The following is a 25,055-nucleotide window of genomic DNA, read 5'->3' as shown; positions in this document are numbered from 1 at the left end:
ATCTATTGCAGTGGTTCTTAACCTGGGTGGTAGCACCCCCTTTGGGGTGCTGTCAACACTGAGGGTGGGGGGTAAGTGGCTACGGGGCAGTTAGTGTTATAATACTACTAATATAATAAAAGCAAAAAATTCCGTATTTAATCTAGCATTCCTATTTATATTGTATGTTTGGCAACACTGTTTAGAATATTGTATGTCTGGCAATACTGTTCAAATTTATTTGCTACTTATTTTTTAGAATTTTTACATTGAAAGTTAAGTAATTGGGCTACTTTTTGGTCTGAATTTTTTTACATTGAAAATAATTAATTTGGGTTATTTTTAGCAGAATCCATTACTTTTATAAGCTTTATCTGCTATTTTTCCTAATGCCCATCTGCCAACCCTGGTTTACACTGCAGTTTGTAGAACTGCAGTCCATTAAAATGTGTTAAAAAAGAAAGTATCATTGGACCAATCATTCGATGCTGTTGGCACACTCTCCCTCGATGAGTCTTTGGACTCCCTGGAGGTGTCAAATAATAATAATAATAATAATAATAATCATAATAATAATAATAATATCCAAGTGAATATTTAAAATATGGAGTTATTCCATCTATAAATAATGAGCAGTTACCAATGTTTAATATGTGAAAAAAACTTTCTAAAACAAAGGAATGAAACCTTCAAGAATGATTGAGCATTTAAGAACAAAGCATCCAAATAAAGCAAAAAAGAATGTGGAGTACTTTTGCGAATTAAAGACCATTTAAAAATCATCCTGGACTTAATAGCAAGATGAGATTTTCTGCAGTTCCTAAGTCTACAAATAATAGATGATGATTTAATAATATTAGATACAGATTTGGATTGTTATTGTTTCCATCTTTTGATCTTCTGACACTAAAAGAAGACTTGATGATCAGATTCAAAGAGTTTGATAAGCTCAAAATACCCAATTGGATCATAAATCCATTTCTTTCTAATGCTGCTTCTGTTCATCCAAATTTGTATGATGAATTTATTGACTTAAAAAATTATTTTTAAGCTCAAGTACAATTTCAGCAGAGTGGGTATGAAAGATTCTGGCCAAACATTCAATACAAGTATCCTCAGCTTTGGCAATAAATAAACTTAATGCTCATTGCTTTTCCTTCTTCATACTTGGTCGAGAAAGGATTCAGTGTCATGGTGCAATTGTTAGCTAATAGATTGCAAATAAGTGAAAGAGGAGATTTGAGACCTCGTTTGTCGAACATTGAACCTGATATTGAAAAATTATCAGGATCTCATCAGTCTCAGGGTAGCCATTAATGATTGACTTATTAAATTCAGAAAGTTCACAGACATGTGAACTATCATTCACATGTTTATCATCTTGATATACTACTTTCTTTGGCTGCAACTCATCAGCTATCATCAACAGTACTCCTTCCCCAGTTCTGTCTTCTCTATCCTCTGTGAAAATACTGAACCCATCACATTCAATACCAGTGACCACATCTTCTGCTGACAGCCAAGTTTCACTAATGCCTACAACTTTTGGTGAGATTGCACTGACTAATGCCAAAAATTCTTCCCTCTTATTTCGAATGCTCCTTGCATTAGTATACAAAAATGGCAGATTCCCTTTAGTTCTTGTACCAGCTTTAGAACTGATATAGAGTGGATAAAAATCGGCATGGGACTACTGAAATTAGTGACATGCCGATTTTTATCCACTCTATTCTGCAATTTATTCCACGAATAAGGATCAACAAATATACAATCACTGCTTAAGTTTCTCCCTCTTATACTCAAACCTTTTCAATTTTAGTTTCCTTGCCCAATTACTTCAACTTGTTCAGAAAACAGTAACTTCTTCAAGACAATTTATTATGATTGCATAATATGACCTACCATGTTCAGATGCAACCCATCTCTTGCATACAGCTGTCTTTTGCCTTTAAACAAACTCCAGACGTCAATAAATTCCAGACCTCTTTTTTTGCATATTCTTGCAATCATTTCATTCATTATCATCACTCGCTTACTACTAAACTGTTTACCCATGGAAAGTCTTGTTGACTATTTATATTGGATTTTGGTCTTCCTTTACATTTTAATTAACTTTTTTTCATGTAATTTCAACCTGCAGAAGTATCAGCACGTGTTTTGTTTTCCACAAGTTTGATGTTATACATTACTTGATATGGTCTAGTTGACAACAACAGTGCAGCATACAATATTAGCAGATTGCATAAGGTCTTCAACAATTAATGATTTAAAAATAATTATGCAATAACTGTATAAATTAAAAACCAAGATGAGCAGGAGAAATGCTACAACTCAAGGCCATGAAAGGTTTGTTGCCTGCTGAGAATGAAGCACTGGTGTTCCAAGAAGTACAGCTGAAATTAGGCTTTAACATGCTATCACATAAATGTGGTGTGAATTTTATTGAAAATACAATTTTGGTCTGAAAGATGCATGGAAAAACACATTTTGTAAACTTCACTTGCCTGTATATAATCTTCAATCAACTATCTGACCCAGACCACTGATTTCTGTGATTTAGTCACAACTACAGAATGCTTTTCGCATATTTTGATATTCCTTTGTAAATAAACATTTAATCCCATCTTAAATTACATTTAGCACAATGGTCTGGTACATGCAAGCAAACTGTATCAGACTGGTATACATACAAGGGCTATTTAGAATTATGGCTGAAGCAGCTAAGGCTATGAGGCTGCTTCAGCCATAATTTCCAAGTAGCCCTTCCTCCTATATATTGACAATCCTCTCACAGTAAACACAAATTCTAACCATTTTCCAGTGAGATGAGAATTAATTAGTGAACAAACTATTCAAAGCACCAAAATAAACAGTCCAGTTTTATTTCCATAAGAAATAAGATAAACCTCACTTCACTCTCTCCCTTATTTTTTATTGCATTCATGTCTCTAGTCAGGATCAAATTTCTCTTCTTGGGCTGACTTACACCTCTAGTTTCCTTTTATAGAATCAGGTGACATCTATAGTCTTCTTAGTCTCAAAAAAAAAAACAGTCTTTTTTTTTGTTCAAGATGCTGCTTTTCATCAGTACAACTCCTAACACTATATAAATCTGAAATCACCAATCTTAAAATAGTGCAATTACATTTGGGATGATGCAACAAAAATTTCGCTAAGAGTACTTGATATTATTCAGAAGTGGAAATTTCACAAAAACAAATGACCCAGAGTAGCTCAGAGATACTGTCTCTTCTATAGGTATTTTCATCGGCGATGATCCATCAAAGCAGCCATCACCATTTTTCCGCTTTCCCTTAAATACATATAAAAGCATGTAAAAGTAATATATATATATATATATATATATATATATATATATATATATATATATACACAGTCATCCTTCAACTTACATCCATTCGAAGATACGTCGATCATCCCATAAGAAAATAAATAACATTTTCGACTATACTATTGAACAAGACACAAGCAAACATAAAGTAAAAAGGTTTCTATTTAGCAACAATTCATCATCATGCGCAGTGGCAACAGTGATTCAGCGGCAACCTCCCTCGGCAGTCAGCACATGTCTTCAACAGTTCCCATGTTGATTTTGTGTTTGAGATAATAGGATATTTGTGTATTTATCATTAAATATTTTGTGTGACATGGCACCTACATGCCCCAAAAAAAACCTAGTGAAGAATCACAGAAAACGAGACGAGTAATTGATCTTGAAACAAAGTTGCAAGTTATAAAGCAATATGAAGCTGGTAATCCTGTCAGTGTAATTGCACATGACTTTGGATGGTCTCATTATACAGTGATGACCATTTTGAAAAATAAGGGTAAAATCATAGACCCCGTGAAAGGATCTGCTTCCATTAAATCGACGATAGTGACGAAGCAATGACAAGGTCGTATCGATGATATGGAAAAGCTACTTGCGTCATGAATAGAGGACCTCAACCAAAAAAGTATACCCCTTAGCACTATCATGAACCACTAAGGCACTAAGTCCCTTCATCATGTTGAAGGAAAAAGCAGGACCTGATTATGACTACGAATTCAACTGCTTCTTCCAGTTGGTTCATGAGATTTAAACAGCATTTTGCGCTGCATAATGTGAAAATGTATGGTGAATCTGCAAGTGTCAATGAGGAGGCTGCCAAGGAGTTTGTGGAGAAATTGGATAAAATTATTACAGAGGAAAATTATTTGCCCCAGCAAATATTTAATATGGATGAGACCTCCTTGTGTTGGAAAAAATGCCCAAGCAGACATTCATCCACAAAAAGCTAAAATCTAGGCCTGGTTTCAAAGTTCTTAAAGACCGTATTATGGTTCTGCTGGGGGGGGGGGGGTATTGTGGCTGGATATTAACTGAAACTATTTGTGATATGGCACAATGAGAATCCACGAGCCTTCAAAAACATTAGGAAGCATACTCTTCCAGTTCATTATCAGAGTAATAAGAAGTCTTGGATGACTCAAAAATTGTTTGTGGATGCCTTAATAAACTGTTTTGTGAGTGAAATGGAAAGCTATTCTGTGAAAGAAAATGTGGAATTTAAAATTTTATTAATTCTAGATAATGCTCCAGGTCATCTGTGATCTTCACCAAGTCCAGGGTCATGTCTCTCCCTCCAAACACTTTCTTTGATCCAACTGATGGATCAGGGAGTTCTTGTAGTGTTTAAGGCTTATTGTCTACGGAGAACTTTTTCACAAGATTTCCGCCACCGAAAGAAATGATCAGACTTTCATGCAATTCTGAAAAGCATTCAACATCTATCATGCTATTAAAAATATTGCTGTGGCTTTGGACAAAGCGATCTCTCAATGTATGAATGGCATACGGAAAAATATATTAAAAAGGTTTGTGCACAATTTTGGAAGGTTTGAAAGAAATAAAAACTTTTGTAAACTGAGTGAAGAAACAGTGGGTCTAGCAAACACTCTGAACGCGTTTGCTTGCTATAAACAAATTTATTATGAAAAGAAGAGGAATAAGCCAAGAACAATGGGCATTTTCATCAAAAAAAAAAAAACTATCTATAGAAAACTATCATGCTATTAAAAATATTGCTGTGGCTTTGGATGAAGTGATCTCTCAATGTACGAGTGATATATAGAAAAAAATATTATTATTATACTACTATGCGACTCCAGGGAGTCCTTTGACTCATCAAGGGAGGCCCTAAACATCATGTCCACACAACTATTCAACATTCTCACAGTATCTATCATACCTTGCCTTGAACTCACTCACTGTAACAGCACCCACAACAGACTCTGGCAGCTTATTTACGTGGTATACTGCTGCTAATCTTTCCACCCCAAAATGCACAACCTTACATTTTGTCACATTAAATTGACATCCATTCTCCTTAGTCCAGAACTCCAATATATCCAAATCATCCTGCAAGATTTTGACATCTTCTGCATTCAATATTGCCCTACCCAACTTTGCATCATCAGCGAACAAATGAACTGTTTCTCTTAGATCCTTCCCTATATTGTTAATGAACAAATTAAACAGCAGTCATCCAAGAACAGAACCCTGTGACACACCACTAGTCACAGGCTGTCTTTTGGACTCTACTCCTGAATAAACTACTCTCTGATATCTCTCCATCAACCACCCACCTATCCATCTCACCAATCCTATATCCATTCCCATATGTTGCAGTTTACGGATTAGAATTCCATGTGGTATCATGTCAAAGGCCTTGGCCAGGTCCAGCAGTATCACTGTAAACCCATTACCCTTATCCAGTTCAGCCGTCACTATGTTATAAAACTTGAGCAAGTTACTGAGGCATGATCTACCCTTCAGAAAGTCATGCTGTCCCCCCATACACTTCCCTATGTGAAAGAACAGTCACCTGTTCTTTCACATAGGGAAGGTAATGAAGATGTAATTGTGGAGGAAGATTAGGGTAATTTTTCCTTTTCTCCTGTTTTATAGTGGCAGCAATGCACAGTACAGTTTTATAAGGTTGAAAAAAATTAAAATGACAGTATACTTATATAAGGCTTATTTACTTATAAGTATACTTATTACGGTTAAGTCCATAACCCCCTAAACTCTGTTGATTTAATGTATCGACTTACTGCAGGATGAAATAGAACCTGGATGTAAGTCAAGGGATGACTGTGCATATATATCAGGGGCAAATATTCCAGGTGTGCGGTACTCATCCACTGAATAGCAATATCACTGATATTATATTTTTGCATTTAATCTCATTAAAGACTCCTCTAATTGTTTCCAAACTTCATGTGATTCCTATAAGTATACATAATAATCTAATATTTCATGAAGCGGACATTTTTCGATGCTTAAACATTGCATCTCATTCACGTCGATAGCCCAGGTGTGCTGTCAAAATACGTATGCCTTTAAGCCATTTGAAAAGATGTATAGATGGCGCAGATTCTTAGCTTTAAACTGCTGAGAAGGCAAGGCTGGGTGAGCTTTGAGACAGTAGAACCTAAAGGCTGTGATTGGTTATTGTGTCACCCAATCTAAATGAATGTTGTCATTTGTCATGAGTAGCTGTTTTTGTTTTCTGAGTTTCATCTGTTTTGCATGCTTGAAGTGTGAACTGACATGGTAGGCAAGTTTTTATATATAATATAGACAAGTTTTTAATATAGAATTTTCGATAAAAAAATAACTTTTTTTATTTACAATGGAAACAGTATTGTAGTAGGGGAGGTAAGCCTCATCTTCCTCTTCCTAATTTTAAACCTTTGAGTAATTCAAATACAGAATTCACTTACATTATTGTTTTTTAACATTATTATTATTTTTATTATTTCCCAAGACCTTCTGGAGTCAAAGACTCATCTGGGAGGTCCTTTTATCACACGCACATCTCATCATACCGTGTCGTAAACACACTCAAACTCCTTGCAGACACCACATTCTCAGGCAAGGCATTCCAATCATTCACAACGCTGCACGAAAAAACCTGCCTCCCACTCCCCCTACTCACACACTCTTTATACAGTTTCCAGGGATGACCTCTGGTTCTCCCCTGATCTGCCACTATTCTCTGTAGAACTTCTCCACCATTGATCTTATAACAACCCCTTACCAACTTGTAGGTCTCTATCATATCTCCCCTCTTCCTTCTCTCAACCAGAATCTGCAAAATTACATCTTCTCAATCTTTCCTCATACTCAACATTCCAGAGGTCAGAAACTACCTTAGTCAGTCACCTTTGAACCCTTTCCAACATCTCTTCATGCTTCTGAAAACAAGGTGACCAAATCTGGGCACAATAGTCCATGTGTGGCCTAATCAAAGCCCTATACAACGAAACAAGATCTCCCTACTTCTACACATCAGTGTCCTCTGCATCATTCCCAGAAGTCTTTGTGTTGTCTTCACAATTTTGGTGATGTGTCCCCTAAATTTTAGATCCTTAACCACTATCACCCCCAGATCTCTTATTTCCTCTACTTCCAACAATATATTCTCACCAAGCATAAATTCTGCATCCCATCTTTGTTTTCCAAATTTTAAAACCTTACATTTTGCAACATTGAACTCAGATCCCCATTTGCTTGCCCAGTCACCAAATTTATTCAAGTCTTCTTGCAAGGCCACAACATCTTCACTACTCTTCATGGTTCTTCCCAACTTTGCATCATCTGCAACCAACTGAATATCTCCATCAAAATCTTACAATATCATTCATATACAAGTTAAATAGTAATGGCCCTAAAACAGACCCCTGAAGCACTCCACTAGTGACGTTCTTTTCCTGGATATCGCACCCCCATACACAACTTGTTGATACCTATCAGGTAGCCAGTCTCCAATACAATGCACTAATCTAATATCCAACCCCATCTGCTCTAGTTTGACTGTCAACTTATCATGAGATACTCTATCAAAAGCTTTTGCGAAATCCAAGTATATTACTGTGTATCCTTCTCCTCTGTCCAAGGAAGCAGTCACTTTATTGTAATAAGTAAGTAGATTACTAAAACATGACCTCCCTTTAGCAAATCCATGCTGTCCATCAAAGATAATACCATTGTTATCAACCCAACTCTGGATCCTAGTTCTCACAAGCTTCTCCAACAACTTAACCACAACACCTGACACACAGATAGTTTGATGCTTGAGTTCGATCACCTCCTTTATGAAGTGGCACAATCTTGCCCTCCTTCCACTCTTTAGGAACTTGACTAAGTGCAAGACTCTTATAAAAAAAATATGTTAAGGCAGGTGTCAATTCTCTGGCACATTCCTTCAGAATACGTGGTGATATATTATCTAGTCCCACAGCCTTATTTACATCTAGTTTACTCAACTCCCCAAACACCTCTTGCTCACTTACAGTCAGTCTCTCCTCCCCATCATCAATTGCTCTCAATCTCTCCATGAAGTCACATTCACAAGATTGAAAGATCTTTATCAACTGCTCATTAAGTATCTCCACCACACATTCTGCAACATCTGTCTTTATACCATTTCCCCCAATCAATGTCATCCTTCCATAATCATTCTTTCTTTTGCTGACTACATATCGAAAGAACTCCCTAGGATTCTTTTTGGCTTCATTAGCTAACTGCTGTTCATACCTCTCTATAGCTACTCTCACCAACCAAGTCACCCTCCTTGCCTGGTCTTTGTAGACCTCCTGAAATTGGTTACTTCCACTTCTCTTATGCTGCCTCCGCAATGTCCTTTTTCTCTGTATCGTATACTTAATCTCTTTATTCATCCATCTCACACCTACCTTATTTAACCTTCTCACCCTTGGAATACATTTAGACATTGCATCTACTAAATAGTTTTTGAAAATCCCCCAAGCTGCATTGATCTCTTTTCCAGCTAACTCCTCATTCCATGCTACACCTGCAAGCTGTTTCCTGAGCTCTTCATAATCACCCCCCCCCTTGTATTTCCACATATACCCTTTTTTCACAGGGGACCTTGCACTGCTGGCAACCACCCAGGTAATCACCTCATGGTCACTTTCACCAATTGGTGAATGATTTGACACCTCATTTATAATTACATCCTGTGATGAGATAACCAAATCCAAGACCCTTAATGGTAGTGTGCCCTCTGTTACATACTGCCTGAGGTAGTTATCCCTCAAAAACTCAAGAAACTCATTTTCTTTACTTCCAGTTGCTTTCTCTTCATTCCAGTCTATATTGCCATAATTAAAATCACCCATAATGATCACCCCTTTTATTTGCTTGGCTTATTTGACTATACATGTCACTATCACGACAATCCACATTACCAGGTCTATAACAACATCCCACCAAGTATTTGATTCTATTCACCTCTATCTCACACCATACTGCCTCAAAACCATTGGCACTATTTCCCTCTTGCATCTCTACCTTGTATGGACATAACTCTTTCTTTATCATCAATAGCACTCCCCCTCCCTTTTTATCCTTTCTATCCTCACGAAACACATCATACCTTTCCATCTCTATTCCTGTCAGGATGTCGTCCTCTTCCAACCATGTCTCGCTTATTCCAACAATCTTTGGGTGAACAGACGCAATTAGTGCAACCATTTCATCCGCCTTGTTTCTTATACTTCTAGCATTGGTATACAAACACAACAGCTCATTTCTGGATCTACAGATAGTTCCACTGATACCACTGACTTGATGTGATCTCTCCATGCTGGACTGGGGCCATTTCCCTTTCTGCTTCTTCATTTTAGGACCCTTTTCAATTCCATCTGTTTCCTCTTGATCCCTGGTGATCCCATTTCTTTCCTGCCTACACATGCTCTCACCTCCTCTTGGAGCATCCACCTTTCTCACGCTGTGTACCCCTGTCCACCCTGAGCCTCCCCGTTTCCCTGCTCCTCTTGCACACCCATTCTCTCATTTTCTATACTCATACCACTCACTTCCCCATTCATATCCACTTCTTCAATCTCTCCTGTCTTACTCTCCTGTTCTTCCACATCACTTCCATCTCGATCTGATTCATTCTCTCTATTCACTTCTCTACCTTCCAGCAGCAGTCTCTCCAAGCGACTCACACCATAACCACTCAAATACAGTCCATTGCTCCCATACAGCTTACTTCATCCCTCAAACTCATTCCACACATTAACAAACTGTACTCCCATCTCCTCACATATTTCAGCCAGAATATCATTCATAATCCTTGCTCTCTGCCTCATTTCACCACAATCATACCTAGGCAACACACTGACTACCCTTCCTGTCACACTATTGTCTTTTATCTTTCCAAGCAGCCTCCTGATATTCATTTTGAAATACTCTTTGTTCTCTCTCAAATCATTTGTACCAATTAATACTATTAACTCTTTTGCTTGCTCCAGCCTCATATCCAATGCCTCTATCACTCTACTCATTTTACCGGCTGGAAAACATACCTTGTGCATTTTATCCTCTAGCACACCTTTAATAATGGAGTCGCCATACAACACCGCTCGCTCATCTTTTGTTAAATAAATCATGCCATCATGATTTATTTTAATAGTTTTGACCTGAAATCACTTAATTTCATTCTGCATCCATTTCATTTCTTGCCTCATCCAATCCAATTCACTTTCCGAACTCGTGACACATTCTCTCTATCATTAAATCTTTCTAACTTTCTAACTCTCAACCCCCTCTTCTCACTTTCCGTCTCATTCATCCTTATTTGTTTCCGTACTTTCAGTACAACATGTCCAATTTTCGCTATCATTCTTCTCACTTTTACTCTCATTCATCTTTCTTTGTTTCAGTACTTTCAGTCCAACATGCATCCAACTTTCGCCATCATTCATTCTTTTTTCACTATCATTTATTGTTTCGATTTTTTTCACTTGCAATTTCTGCGTCACACCATTTCTACTTTCATTCGTTCTCTCAATTTCATTTCTTTCCGCCTCACTTTCGTCCCATACAGAATCTTAATAAAAAACACATTGTCCCCCACTGTGCACAGATTTTGTTAATTAATAAATTAAAGTATTTGAAGTTATCCTGCAATTTATTTATTTATGCTTATGGCTACATGAAACTGGTAAGCAAAGAGTACAATCACAATTTCCAGCAACAAATGATGAAAATCTTAACGTATAAAAGTTCATTACATAAAAGGCACAACCAGCTTTCTAAGTCTTTCCTTTTTTTTTTTTTTTTATTAAATAAAGCAAAAGTAACTTGTCATAATCAAGCCAGGGGCAATTATCATCATACTGTAACAAGTATGACAAGGCTGCATATTCTCACAACACTTCACAACATAAATGTAGCTGTATCCTAGGTTTAATTAGAGAGCAGTTGTGTCTTGTGTGAGAAAACTTGATCCATTAGAGGGGGGCCCATTTCACATTAAATCATCTTCTAACATAAGGAGGAGTTCTGTTGATACCATGACGAGGACTATGAGAGTGACTACGAGAATAACGTCTTCGTGGTGAGATGGGACCGTGATCTTCTGTTTCCTCCATAACCACCGCCACACCAACTACAGGTCAAGGTACAGGCTGGAAAGCCAATTTAAGGCCTCATCCGTCACTTTGTGGATGTCCTGTAGGCCACCACCATGAAATTGGCGCTTTGGGCAATCATACGCAATATGAGTAATCGTCTGAGCCACGGGAGAACAATCACAATAAGGGTGATCTGACAGTCTCCATTTATGCAGAAGGTAGCCACATCTGCCCTGACTAGTTCTGATCCTGTTTACTGATGACTAAATCTTCCTAAGAAGATCAAAACCAGGCTGTGGAGCACAGGGATCTTCTACCAGGAAGCCATTTGTTGGTAGATTGTTGGACTAGTGTTCTCTCCATATGTCAGATATTAATGGCAATGCAGCTGAAGAGAGTTCGTCCATGGACCAGAGAGTCTTTCTAGATTTGAGGCATAGACTAGGTAGTTTTATGAGAGTCTGATGTAGGGGAAGGAGTGGGTTGCTCACTGCTTTATTAAATTCCTTAATCGAGGCTTGTCTTCTTGTATGTGTGGTGGAGCAATATTAGATAGAGCAGGCAGCCAGGAGAGAGGGGTGCTTCTCACTGTCCCACTAATTGTGCACATGGTAGAGTTTAGCTGGGCGTCTATAATGTTAGCATGTGTACTTCTTTCCCAGACAGGGGCACAATATTCTGCTGCAGAGAATGCAAGGGCTAGTGCAGACGACCGTAGGACTTCTGCACCACAACCCCAGGTTGTTCCAGCAAGCCTTGAAATGATATTATTTCTGGTTTTAATTTTATTGGAGAGGTTGATGATGTGCCTTTTATAGGTTAGGCTTCTGTCCAGGTTCAATACCCCAAGGTATTTTGGGTGAGGCTCGCGTTCTACCATTTTTTCCACAGAAAGAAAGGTTGAGTTGTCGATTTGCCTCTGCATTGTACAGGTGGAATACTGAGGACACTGTTTTCGTTGGATTTGACTTCAAGTACCACTGCTTAAAGTACTCTTCCAGGGTGTTCAGGTCTGTATTCAAGGTTGATTCTAGGTTGGTAAAGGAGGTGGATTGATGTAAGATCGCTAGGTCATTGGCATACATATACTTGCTTGATCTGGTATGAGGTAGATCATACACGTAGATGTTAAAAAGTATAGGGGGATAACACAGAGCCCTGAGGAAGACCGTTGTGAAGGAATCTGAGCCTGCTCTTTTTTCCACTAAAATGGACCCAGATCTTTCTGTTGGAGAGAATAGAATCAAAAAGTTGTAAAGATTTTTAAACTTTATAATATTTCCCAGTTTTAGGAGGAGGCCCCTGATCCAGACAGTGTCATAAGCAGATGTTAGGTCAATGAAAGTGGCTCCAAATTTAAGTTTCTTCTGGAAGCCTGCTTCAATTTGAGTTGTCAAGGCCAGGACCTGGTCACAGCAACTTCTTCCTGGCCTGAAGCCAGCTTGTTCAGTCAGGAGTGCTCTTTCAACAAGTGGTGAAATTCTTTTAAGGAGAATTCTTTCAAAGAGCTTAAAGGTGGTGCAAAGCAAGGAGATAGGTCGCAGGTTTTTCACATCATTTGAATCTTTCCCTGGTTTGGGCACGCCAATTATTTTGGCTTCCCGCCACAGCTTTGGCAGTTTACCAGTCATGATGATTTCTGAGAAAAGGGCAGCTAGCCATGTTTGGCCATGTTGACCAAGATGTTTTAGGAACTCAGGGAGTATACCATCCACTCCTGCAGCTTTGCCATTCTTGGTAAGTTTTAAGACTATTTGTACCTCTTCCCTAGATACTGGGTGTACGAGTTCAGGAAACTCAGGTTCCATCTTCAGGATTTGTCTGGTGGAAGCTTGTACAGCAATTTTCCTGGTAGAGCTGGGATGAATCTTGGAGGTTTTGAATAAATGGTTAGCTATTTATCAGGAGTTATCTCTGTTGCTTTGTGTGTTGTTGGCTCTGCTCCACCTAATTTTCTCAGAAGTGACCAGCTTCTCCGACTAGATGTGATGAAATCGAGTTCATTGATGGTTGAGATCCATCTTTCCTTTCTGTTTTTATCCAGGTTTTTATCCTGCAATTAATTGCATTAGACCAATTAAGATGAGTACTGATATGCTATACACTCTTAAAACCGATAAAAATGCAATCATACAAACTGACGTGAATTTTGTAGCGTGGGTTGCATAAACTACGACAGCACACCCAACTGAAATGGGCACGCGATGCCACTGATATATATATATATATGTATATAATGAGCAGCTACTAGGCACACATATCTACACATACTTCAGCTTCAAACTTATTGGACTGAAGTTTTGGAAGTTTTTCCACTTGGTTATACTGGCCCAGTCCTGAAAATATTTCAGGTGCAAACTTGTTTGCTTACACTTGGATAAAGGATTAAACCAAGTATATAATTTCTTGCTATCTTTAATTTATAAATGCCTTCTTTCTTCTTGACTATCTGAACACATGCAACACTTATGAGTATATATTTTGCAACCTCCCATAAGTAGAGCTGATATAAAAAAAAAAAAAAAAGACACTCGATCTACAGTCTATTACATAATGTTAAAGCATTTTGATCTCTGGTCAGTTTGTTCACTTAACAAAGAGGAAAAACTCTGACACTTCCATATGAAATTGGATAACTTAACTTTACTTGAAAATCCCTCAAAAATGTTCCTCTCACACCATGACAGAAATCAAAGGAAGGTCTTTTCCAAACTAAGGATGACAATGCTATTCACCAAAAATATATAGTAGTGTAAAAAAAAAAAATAAATAATAACCCATTTTTTAGAACACATGCAGGCAGCACAACTAATCTCAGTATTTTCACCTTTCCCAATCTCTTGTCCATGATCTTATCAGCTACTCTTTCTAATGGGAATTGTTGCACCACATTTTCTATGCTTAAAATGCACCTTCCCCAAACTCAATGTGGAATCTCTCATTTTTTATGCTCATTAATTCTTATTTCATTCCATATCCACCTTCTTCTAAAAACTTTTTTATAACCATTTTTGTTTATAGGCCTCCCCCATTTGTTTCTATCTTTCTCTGTTGATGGCTTCAATAACAACATTCTCCAGCCATCTCCTCTCTGATCATTCTGGCAATTATTTTCCTTTGTATAGATGCCACTGGGTGAGTATCTTGGTCCATCTATCACTTTTCATCCATTCAATATGTTCTGCTCATCTCCATTTTAATTTTAAAATATATTCTCCTATATCCAACACTTTTGTATTCTTTTCTTATATCATTCATATTCATATTTTGTATTAAATATATCAAATAATTTATATTACATAAATCTGAATTACATTATATTTGAAGTGAGCCACTAATAGCTCACTCAGTAATAATAATGTCTTTAATTTGATATATAACCAAAAGTACATTATATCTGCAGTGAGGCTCTGTAGCTCATTCAGTAATGAAAATGTCCTTTGGTTGGAAAGACCTGTATCCGAATCCCATCTAGGATGTGAAGAACTATTATTTATTTATATATATAAGCTCATGAATCAAAACATTGTAACGACCTATCTGGTTTGCAGGAAACTGAGACCATATGAGGTTTCAGCAGTGTGATTAAACAAGAAAATCCTCCTTTTTCAGACATGTGTAATCCTCTGCATGTCAGAAAGAAAGTGCACTTTGTATTATGGGATTCTAAAGTAACTGATGTGAAGTCATTAGCCTCTATGTAAAAGTAGCCCAGCTGTGAAGCTACTTTACACGCAAACTTTGTTTGCTTACACTTGGATAAAGGATTAAACAAGAATATAATTACTTGGCTAATATAATTTACTTTGTAACCAAGTGAAAAATTTTCTATACTAAGCATTTCTGTACTAAGCATAATAAGTATGCTACCCTAGTTGCTTAATTCTCCTAATTTGAATTCCATCAGACATTTGTGTGATCATGTGAAACACAGCATCCACTGGTTGATACCTGTGCCTCACTCAGTCATGGCCTTCCAGGAGGATATTCTAAAGGTCAGTGACAGAGCAAGTCACTGTTTGATTAAAATAGATAATGAAGACCTTCATTTCAACACAAATAATTTCAGTGACTAGATCACAACTCTTATCTTTGCACACTACGGTCGCAAAATGTGATCTGGAGATCTGACTGAGCTGTTGCCATCTTGTGACAGTAGAGTATAGTAGAAATGGTTAAGATGGACTATAGGCTGTAGCAGTAATTTTCAGTTTGGGAAAAAACAGGAGATCAGGTTTGGATATCTGCAGATAATGATGCACATCACTTAAGTTTCTGTTTATACCATGAATATTGGCAAAGTTAATGTAGAAGAGATGTTTTTACTAGTCCATGCCAAGCTTAAACTTGTTAAGGGAAAGATAAAGGTGATTTATATTTCCTCATCTGGCTGGCCAAGAGAATAGTGCTTGTGCTCTCAAAATGAACAGACTATTGCTTCAAATCCCACTGTGGAATGGATATTTGTGCAAGTTCTTCAGATGATAGATTACTTTATCGCTTGCTCTAAGACTATAACCCCTTCATTTAACGGAAGTTTATATAGGCATAAAATATTATTATTATTATTATTCAGGCCTCCATGGAGTCAAAAGACTCATCGTGGGAGGTCCTTCCTAAGAACATAAAGTCTGTCAAGAGTCATCAAGGGGAGGTCCCCCTAAGAAACACAAAGTCTATCATACCACTGCTTAAACTCATTGACCGTTCTAGCCCTCACCACTCTATCAGTCAATGCATTCCACGGCTCAACCACCCTCCATGCAAAGAAACCACTCCTCACCCTCTTGCTCACAGTTTCCTTTCGTAACTTCCAGGGATGGCATCTTGTCATCGCTCCTTCCCGCTATTCAACCAAGCGAAAGAACTCCCCAATGCCAACCCTGTAACCACCTCTCAACAGTTTAAAAGTCTCAATCATATCACCTCTCCTTCTTCTATCCACCAAACTCTGCAGTCCACATTCCCTCAGCCAATCCTCGTAACCTATCCTTGTACAGTCCTGAGACCATCTTTGTCATCCATCTTTGTATCTTTTCCACAGCTAATTTATCCCCTTCAAATTCTGGGGACCAAATCTGAGAACAATAGTCCAAGTGTGGTCTGATAAGAGACTTATACAATGGAACGATAACCCTCTTATCTCTGCAGGTCAGTGTCCTTCTCATAATTGCAGCAATCATCTGTGTTACCTTCACCACCTTTGCAATATGTCCCCTAAACTTCAGGTTTCTATCAATCACCAACCCCAGATCTCTTGTCTCCCCAACTTCCTCCAGTATAACTCCCCCCATAGAGTATGCAGCATCCCATCGATGTTTCCCAAACCTCAAGACCTTACATTTTGTTGCATTAAACTGAAACCCTCATTCATTTGCCCATCTATCTAGCTTATTCAAATCCTCTTGCAGGACTACCACATCTGCACTATTACTAATTATCCTTCCCAGCTTCGCATCATCCACAAACAACTGAATATCCCCTTGCAATCCACTGGCAATGTCATTGATATAAAGGTTAAACAATATAGGTCCTAGTACTGAGCCCTGTGGGACCCCACTTGTAACCCTCTGTCTCCTTGAAACTGTTCCACCATACAGAACTCTCTGATACTTATCAGACAGCCAATCCTGAATCCAGTTGACCAATCTGACATCCAGACCCATGTGTTGCAACTTAAATATCAGCTTATCATGTGGCACCCTGTCAAATGCCTTTGCTAAGTCTAAGAAAATTGCTGTATATGCCTTTCCCTCATCTAATGTTCTTGTAACTTTATTATAAAAGGCTAGCATATTGCTAAAACAAGAGCGCCCTTTCACAAATCCATGTTGACTCTCACAGATAACATTACCCTCATCTGCCCAGTGCTGTATATGATCCCTCACTACTTTCTCCAAGATCTTAACAACTACTGATAACACACAGACTGGTCTATAATTAGACACTTCCAGTCTGTTACCACCCTTATGCAATGTTACCTTCCTTCCATTCCCTGGGCACCTTTCCAGTAGCCAGACTTTCATTGAAAAGCCAGGTCAAAGGCACTGTCAGTTCCCTAGCACATTCTCTCAAAACTTGTGGTGAAATTCCATCCGTTCCCAAAGCTTTATTGACATCCAGAGTTCCCAGTATCTGAAACACACTCTCCTTCTGTACCTCTAAACTTTGAACCTGCCCTATCCCTCTAGCATTAAAACTGACTCCTCCAGGATGAAATACTCCAATAAAGTGGTCATTGAACAATTCCACTATGTCCTCTGCATCAGTCACTCTATTCCCATTTTTATCCCACAATATCATTCTTCCACAGTCATTTCTCCTCCTACTGGCCACATAGCTAAAAAATTCCCTAGGATTTTCTTTGGATCTTAGGGCCAATCTCCTCTCATATTCCAGTTTCGCTTTCCTTACCACAATAGTCACTCTTCTGGCCTGTGTCATATTCTTCACGCATCCTCTCTTCACCTGTCTCCTTATATCTCTTCCATAGCCTCTTTTTCACATGCAATTCCTGTTTAATATTGTTTGTCATCCACTTTACTGCAAATTGTGTCCTCTTCTTCACTTGTGGTATACAACTTACCATTGCTGCTAACAAATATTCTAGAGACCAAATATGTCCATATTTGGTCTCTAGAATGGGATTTCTGAATTATTTAGACATTAGCCAATCCCATGTAGAAAATGTGCTATGGGTGATCAAATTAAATTTAGTTTAATCCTTTATCCAAGTGTGAGCAAACAAAGTTTGCACCTGAAAATATCTTCAGGACTGAAAATGGTGTTCTACTACCTTACTGGGGTGTACAACACCGGGCAACTCGTAGCAAAGGTGGACGAAGCTAACATCACTCCTATCCCAGTATCTCCTATAATGCAATACACATCTCCTTGCGGATATGAATAAAATTTTATGTATTAAGGGATTAGCCACTACCCAGACTAGTTTCGACCTTCATTGAGGTCTCTTCAATGGGAGCCAGGCCCAGAGGTGGAGATACCAGGCAAAAGCAATAGCGAGGTCATCTTTACCTATAGGAGTTGCCAAAAGGTGTGCCACCTTTTTTTATTAAATTACTCTGGATTTAGAGAAAGATGTTGAAAGTTTATTTTTCACTTGGTTACACTATAATAAATTTTGTTTAATCCTTTATCCAAGTGTGAGCAAACAAAGTTTGCACCTTCAGGATTGAATATAGTGTTCTACTACCTTACTGGGGTAAGGTAGTACAACACCGGGAAACTCGTAGCAAAGGTGCATAACATTATACATATCCGCAAGGAGATGTGTTTTGCATTATAGGAGATACTAGGATAGGAGTGATGTTAGCTTGGTCCACCTTTGCTACCAGTTTCCCGGTGTTGTACTACCTTACCCCAGTAAGGTAGTACAACACCATATTCAGTCCTGAAGATATTTTCAGGTGCAAACTTTGTTTGCTCACGCTTGGATAAAGGATTAAACTAAATTTATTATAGTCTAACCAAGTGAAAAAAAACTTTCAAATTATAAATATATTTAAACATAACATCTGATATATATAAATAGAATCCAGTTAACCATTATATGATTTCAGTACCTCAACATTTGTAAAATGCAGGAATTCCAATCCAGATTCTAGAATAGGAACAGACAGCAAAATATCAACTGAGTTGACAGGACTAAAAAGATATTTAACAACCTAAAAAGAAAAGAAAGAGAGAAAACATCTTGAAAGTTTATTTTCCACTTGGTCAGACTATAATAAATTTAGTTTAATCCTTTATCCAAGTGTGTGCAAACAAAGTTTGCACCTGAAAGTATCTTCAGGACTAGGGTAAAGTGGTACAACACCGGACAACTCCTTGCAAAGGCGGAGCAAGCTACCAACCCTGTTGGTAGCTTGCTCTGCCTTTACCCTGAAGTCCTGATGGTATCTTCAGGACTGAAGATACTTTCAGGCGCAAACTTTGTTTGCACACACTTGGATAAAGGATTAAACTAAATTTATTAAAGAGAGAAAACCTTTGTACTGACCATTGCTTATTGATGTCAATATCAGATAATCTAAAACAATGTATATACAAGCAGTCTCCAACTTATGTAAATTTGACTTATGTAAATTATCCTGCAAGGAGCTATGAAAAAAATTGGACTTATAAAAATTTTACTTGCCTCCTAACAATGGTTGTCTGCAAGGCAAATAGCATATAAAGTGCATGCATACATCTTGCTTACTATTGAACATGGACGTCTTGTGTATTCATGCACTTTCTTATTTTTAGTGTTTGTGTGTGCTGGGATAGAGAACAATCATGACTGGAAAAATGTAACAGAAGTGGAAAAAGTGAACCCACGTGTGATGAAAAAAAACTGCTCTAGAGATTAAAATGAAAATTATAAAGAAAAATATAATTATCTTTAAAAAAAATTCTGTACAAGGCACATAGTTTGTCTTGCCACATATTTAGAAATTTTCAAATTTGTTCCATCCTTTTAGTTCAATGTGGTCTTATGGTCAACTGCAAGAATGACTGGAGAGCAATTCCAGGCAGAGAAGGCCAACTCAAGTTAACTCAGATAAGGCCAACCACCTAAGTATCAGTCATCTTTGTACTTTGGTTTCCTGGGTATCAGTCATGCCAGTCTGGTTGGTCGAGTGGTTAGCGTATCCACTCTCCAGCCAAAAGGTTGCCGGTTCGAATCCCGCCATGGGCATTGATGTCTGTGAAAATACTAGTGGTGGTGGTGGTGGATGGTGTTGGTGTAGATGTTGCAGGTGGTGGATAATGGGTGGTTGAAGTTGAGTGGTGGAGACAGATAGTTGTAGAGTAGGTGCCCTCCCTCGATGAGTCCTTGGACTCCCTGGAGGTGTCAAATAATAACAATAATAATAATAATAATAATCTTTGTACTTTAGTTTCAGTTGGTCTTTTGGTTGTTCATCTCCATGAGACTGGTGAAAAAGGAAAACTGATAGTCTTTGGCTATATGATGATACAAAAGAGGTGAGGCCTTTTCTCTCTCTCGCATACTATTATATCTATCTGTCTTTTCCTTCTCCTAATACTATCAGGCTCTCTTGCACTCCTATACTAAGTATTCTAGGCCTATGATGAGCACTGCTTTATTTTTTCAATAAAGATCAAAACCAGTCTGGGTAGTGGCCTTTCCTATAATGCATAGCATTATACTTGTCCATGAGGATATGTGCTTTGCATTCTGGGATACTAAGGCAATCAGTGTGAAGCGTCTATATGCAAGTAGCCCAGTCGTGAAGGGACAGAAAGTGGAGAGCTGCTCTAAAGACACAACATGGATGTGCATTCCCTGGTACCTCATGCCTCCAATAAGCAGGAAAGTTGTATTTCACAGGACTATGAAACCATCTATTATCTAAAGATCTATTAGACATACTCTAAGGTTGATAAGATTATAAGGTGGCAATAATCATCTTGTTAGAGTCCAGTTATTGGAAATGTGCTATTTTACAGAGATCTGGGACTGATTTAGCTGAGAGAGAGGCTGTATATTGCACATCACCAGCTAATTAATGGACAGAATTGGACATCAGCACAAATGCTAAAGGAAGGTGAAAGAGAATTAGTGAAGCCCATGACCGTGTTATTCAACTTTGGCTGAGCACATGCACAATTCCTAACAAGTGTAAGAAGAACAAAATAATTCCATCATACAAAAATTGAGCTAGTACCGATACAACAAATTACAGATCAATATGCCTGGTGCAGTCATGAAAATACTGCAAGGGATGGTGAGGGATCACATTTATTGTTGAAGAGATAGCAATGTGATCTTCCATGGAGGATAACACTGTTTTATTCAGGTTAGATCTTACTTAGATATCTATCCACATTCCATAATAGTGACAGCAGAACTATATAAGGGATATGGATATATACCATAAATTAAAGATGACAGGAAATTATATTTTTGGTTTAATCCTTTATCCAAGTTTAAGCAAAAAAAAATTTGTGTGTGTGAAATAACATCATGACTGGGTTACTTGTATATAGAAGCTAATGATTTCACATTAATTGCCTTAGTATGTGTGATGTCCAGTTGTGATGTTATTACTTGCACAAAATTTTTATTTGCTTTCACTTGGATAAAGGATTAAACCAAGAATATAATTTTTTTTGCATCTTTAATTTATAATATAACCAAGTGAAAAAACTTTCAAACATGGATATACAAAATAGTCTTGTGACATGGAGAGGACAATGGCTGACTAACAGGTCTCACAAAGTGAAGTACGAAGATGCAAAGTGAAGGAGGGAGACCAGTGGATTATTATAGTGATCTGTACTTAACTACTCAGGTTTATCTTGTATAGTAGTGATATTTGAAATAGGCTAAAAAGTAACATCCAGTTATATTCTGATGTTGCTAAATTGGAACAAGGGACATGTGATACAGAATCCCTGCAGGTTGACAACAGACTAATTCTATGGGCAGATATTAATTATTGTCAATTTAATGTTTCCTCATACAATTAGCATATTACGGTGGTGGCATTACCTGGAAACTCGGGGGTTTTTCATTCTCAAAACAGACAAACCCTATACACAGATCGTAGTTTGAGAGAATATAAGGATCAAGTGTGGGGTAGGATATTAGATTGGTGTGTTGGATTGGAGACTGGCTATCTGATAGGTATCAACAAGTTGTGTATGGAGGAGTGATATCCAGGAAAGGGTAAGTTACTAGTGGTGTGCCTCAGGGGTCTGTTTTAGGGCCATTGCTGTTTAACTTGTATATTAATTATATTGGTGAAGATTTATGGAGATATTCAGTTGTTTGCAGATGATGCAAAGTTGGGACGAACCATGAAGAGTAGAGAAGTTCTTGTGGCCTTACAAGAAGACTTGAATAAATTGAGTGATTGAGCACAGGAATGGGGATGTGAGTTCAATGTTGTAAAATGTAAAGTTTTAAAATTTGGAAAACAAAAATGGAATACAGAATTTATGCTTGGTGAGGATATATTGTCAGAGGTGGAGGAAATAAGAGATCTGAGGATGATAGTGGATAAGGATCTGAAATTTAGGGGACACATTGCCAAGATTTTGAAGACAACACAAAGGCTTCTGGGAATGATGTGGAGGACACCGACTTGTAGAAGTAGGGAGATTCTTGTTCCATTGTATAAAGCTTTGATTAGGTCACACATGGACTATTTTGCCAGATTTGGTCACCTGGTTTTCAGAAGGATGAAGAGATGCTTGAGAGGGTCCAGAAGTGACTGACTAAGATAGTTTCTAACTTCTGGAATTGACTATGAGGAAAGATTGAGAAGATGTAATTTGCAGAGTCTTGAGGATAGGAGGAAGAGGGGGAGATATGATAGAGACCCTACAAGTTGGTGAGGGGTTGTTATAGGATCAATGGTGGAGAAGTTCTACAGAGAATAGTGGGAGATCAGGGGAGAACCACAGGTCATCCCTGGCAACTGTATAAAGAAGGTGTAAGTATGAGAGTGAGAAGCAGGTTTTTTTCATGCAGAGTTGTAAATGATTGGAATGCCTTGCCTGAGAATGTGGTGTCTGCAGAGAATTTGAGTGTGTTTAAAGCACGGTATGATGAGCTGTGTGTATGATAAGAGGACCTCCTAGATGAGTCTTTGACTCCACGGGGGTCTTAGTCGAAATTATTATTATTATCCAAGTACATTACAAACAGAATTACATTAATGTCAATTTTCTGCAAGTAGTTGATGAAGACCTGGAAATTATGATGAACAAGGAATAACAGTTTAGGGACCACACTGCTGTGATGAGGTGACTAATGAAAGGATTCAATGGCAGACAACAAAGATAATAACTGACTTATGAAACTGGACAGATTGGAGGAATGATGATGACAGACATATACAAGTTAGTAAAGGAATCTTATAATGCAGATACATGTGAAATTTTGCAACTTATGGCAGTAGGGAGAAGAATTCTGGGTCATACTGAAGTTGACAAAGGGTATGGTCAGAAGGTATGTAAGGTTTAGATTCTACTCATAGTGTGTGGTGACTGTGCGGAATGGGACCTCTTTTAGTGAGTCTTTTGACTCCCTAGAAGTGCTATAATAATAATGTTATTAGAATTCATTTTAGACAAATTATGGACTCTACAACTGTGTTATAAATAATAATTTTTAATTTCCCGGTGTTTTGACCTTCATATTAAGGTCATCATCTGGAGTATGTATATATATATATATATATATATATATATATATACACACAAAGACAAGCTAAATTACATTTCACACAGTATGCTAAAGAGACAATGATTTGATCAACGGTTATGCTATTAGTCTGACCTCTAATGAAAATAAAATTACAATAAAAAATAAAATAAAATAACTACATCAAAGCTATATTCTATTTAAGACAACATCAGAGAAACATTCTTTCATATCGATAGTTTTATTACAGTAAAATGATGTCCTAATTTAACATGACAATTGTTATATTATTACTATTATTACGGGCAACTCCAGGGAGTCATTAGACTCATCGAGGGAGGCCCCAAATCATATTCATCACAACTATTTGACATTCATACAGTATCTATCATACCTCGCCTTAAACTCATTCACTGTCACGGCATCCACCACAGACTCAGGGAGCGCATTCCACTCATTCACTACTCTAAAAGTAAAGAACCCAGCTCTAACACCTTTACTAACCACACTTTTGCCCAGTTTCCATGGATGTCCCCTAGTCCTCCCACAACCAGCCCTGTTCTCAAAAATATCTTCTGAATTAATTTTATATAAACCCTTCAAGTAATTTGAATGTCTCAATCATATCTCCCCTTCTCCGCCTATCAACCAATTTTTGCAACCCACAAATCCTCAACCTGTTCTCATACGGTTCATTCCACAGACCTGCTATCATCTTGGTCACTCGCCTCTGGATCCTCTCCACCTCCTCCCCATCAAGAAGAAACCTAGGTGACCAAATCTGAGCACAGTAGTCTAGATGGGGTCTTATCAAGGCTCGATACAGAGGAACAATAACCTGCTTGTCTCTGCTTGTCAACGTATTCTTCAGCAACCAAGTGATTTGATGAGCTGTTTTGGTCACTTTTGCAATGTGTCCCCTAAATTTCAATTCCTTATCTACCAACACTCCTAAATCTCGTGCCTCATCAATTTCCTGGAGCACGGTTCCACCAATGCAGTAAACTGCCACCAATCTTTTCACCCCAAAATGCATAACCTTACATTTTGCCACATTAAACTGACATCCATTCTCCTTAGCCCAGACCTCCAATCTATCCAAATCATCCTGCAAAATTTTGACGTCATCTGCATTCACTATTGCCCTACCCAACTTCGCATCATCCGCAAACAAATGAACTGTTCCTCTCAGATAATTTCCTATATCATTTATGAACAAATTAAACAGCAGTGGTCCAAGAACAGATCCTTGTGGCACACCACTAGTCACAGGCCGTCTTGTGGACTCTACTCCCGAGTAAACCACTCTCTGATATCTCTCCGTCAACCACCCTCCTATCCATCTCACCAACCCTATGTCCATTCCCATATGCTGCAATTTACTGATTAGAATTCCATGTGGAATCCTGTCAAAGGCCTTGGCAAGGTCCAGTAGAATCAC

At 37.9% G+C, this 25,055-nt stretch overlaps 1 protein-coding gene across 1 annotated transcript in view; it reads right to left on the bottom strand.

Moving 5' to 3' along the window:
- Positions 1-25,055, bottom strand: part of LOC150094572 (integrin alpha-9-like) — a 337,988-nt gene that overhangs the window by 129,943 nt on the left and 182,990 nt on the right. The window contains exon 9 of the mRNA XM_090411818.1: positions 19,017-19,118. Within this exon, the coding sequence (XP_090267944.1) occupies positions 19,017-19,118 (102 nt within the window). The remainder of the gene's footprint in view (positions 1-19,016; positions 19,119-25,055) is intronic.

Source organism: Typopeltis vanoorti, chromosome 22, assembly GCF_054136105.1.
Source record: "Typopeltis vanoorti isolate ZY-2024b chromosome 22, IOZ_Tvanoo_1.0, whole genome shotgun sequence".
Taxonomy (NCBI): domain Eukaryota; kingdom Metazoa; phylum Arthropoda; class Arachnida; order Uropygi; family Thelyphonidae; genus Typopeltis; species Typopeltis vanoorti.
Note: the sequence above shows the minus strand (reverse complement) of the source record. Positions and strands in the feature narration are given on the sequence as shown.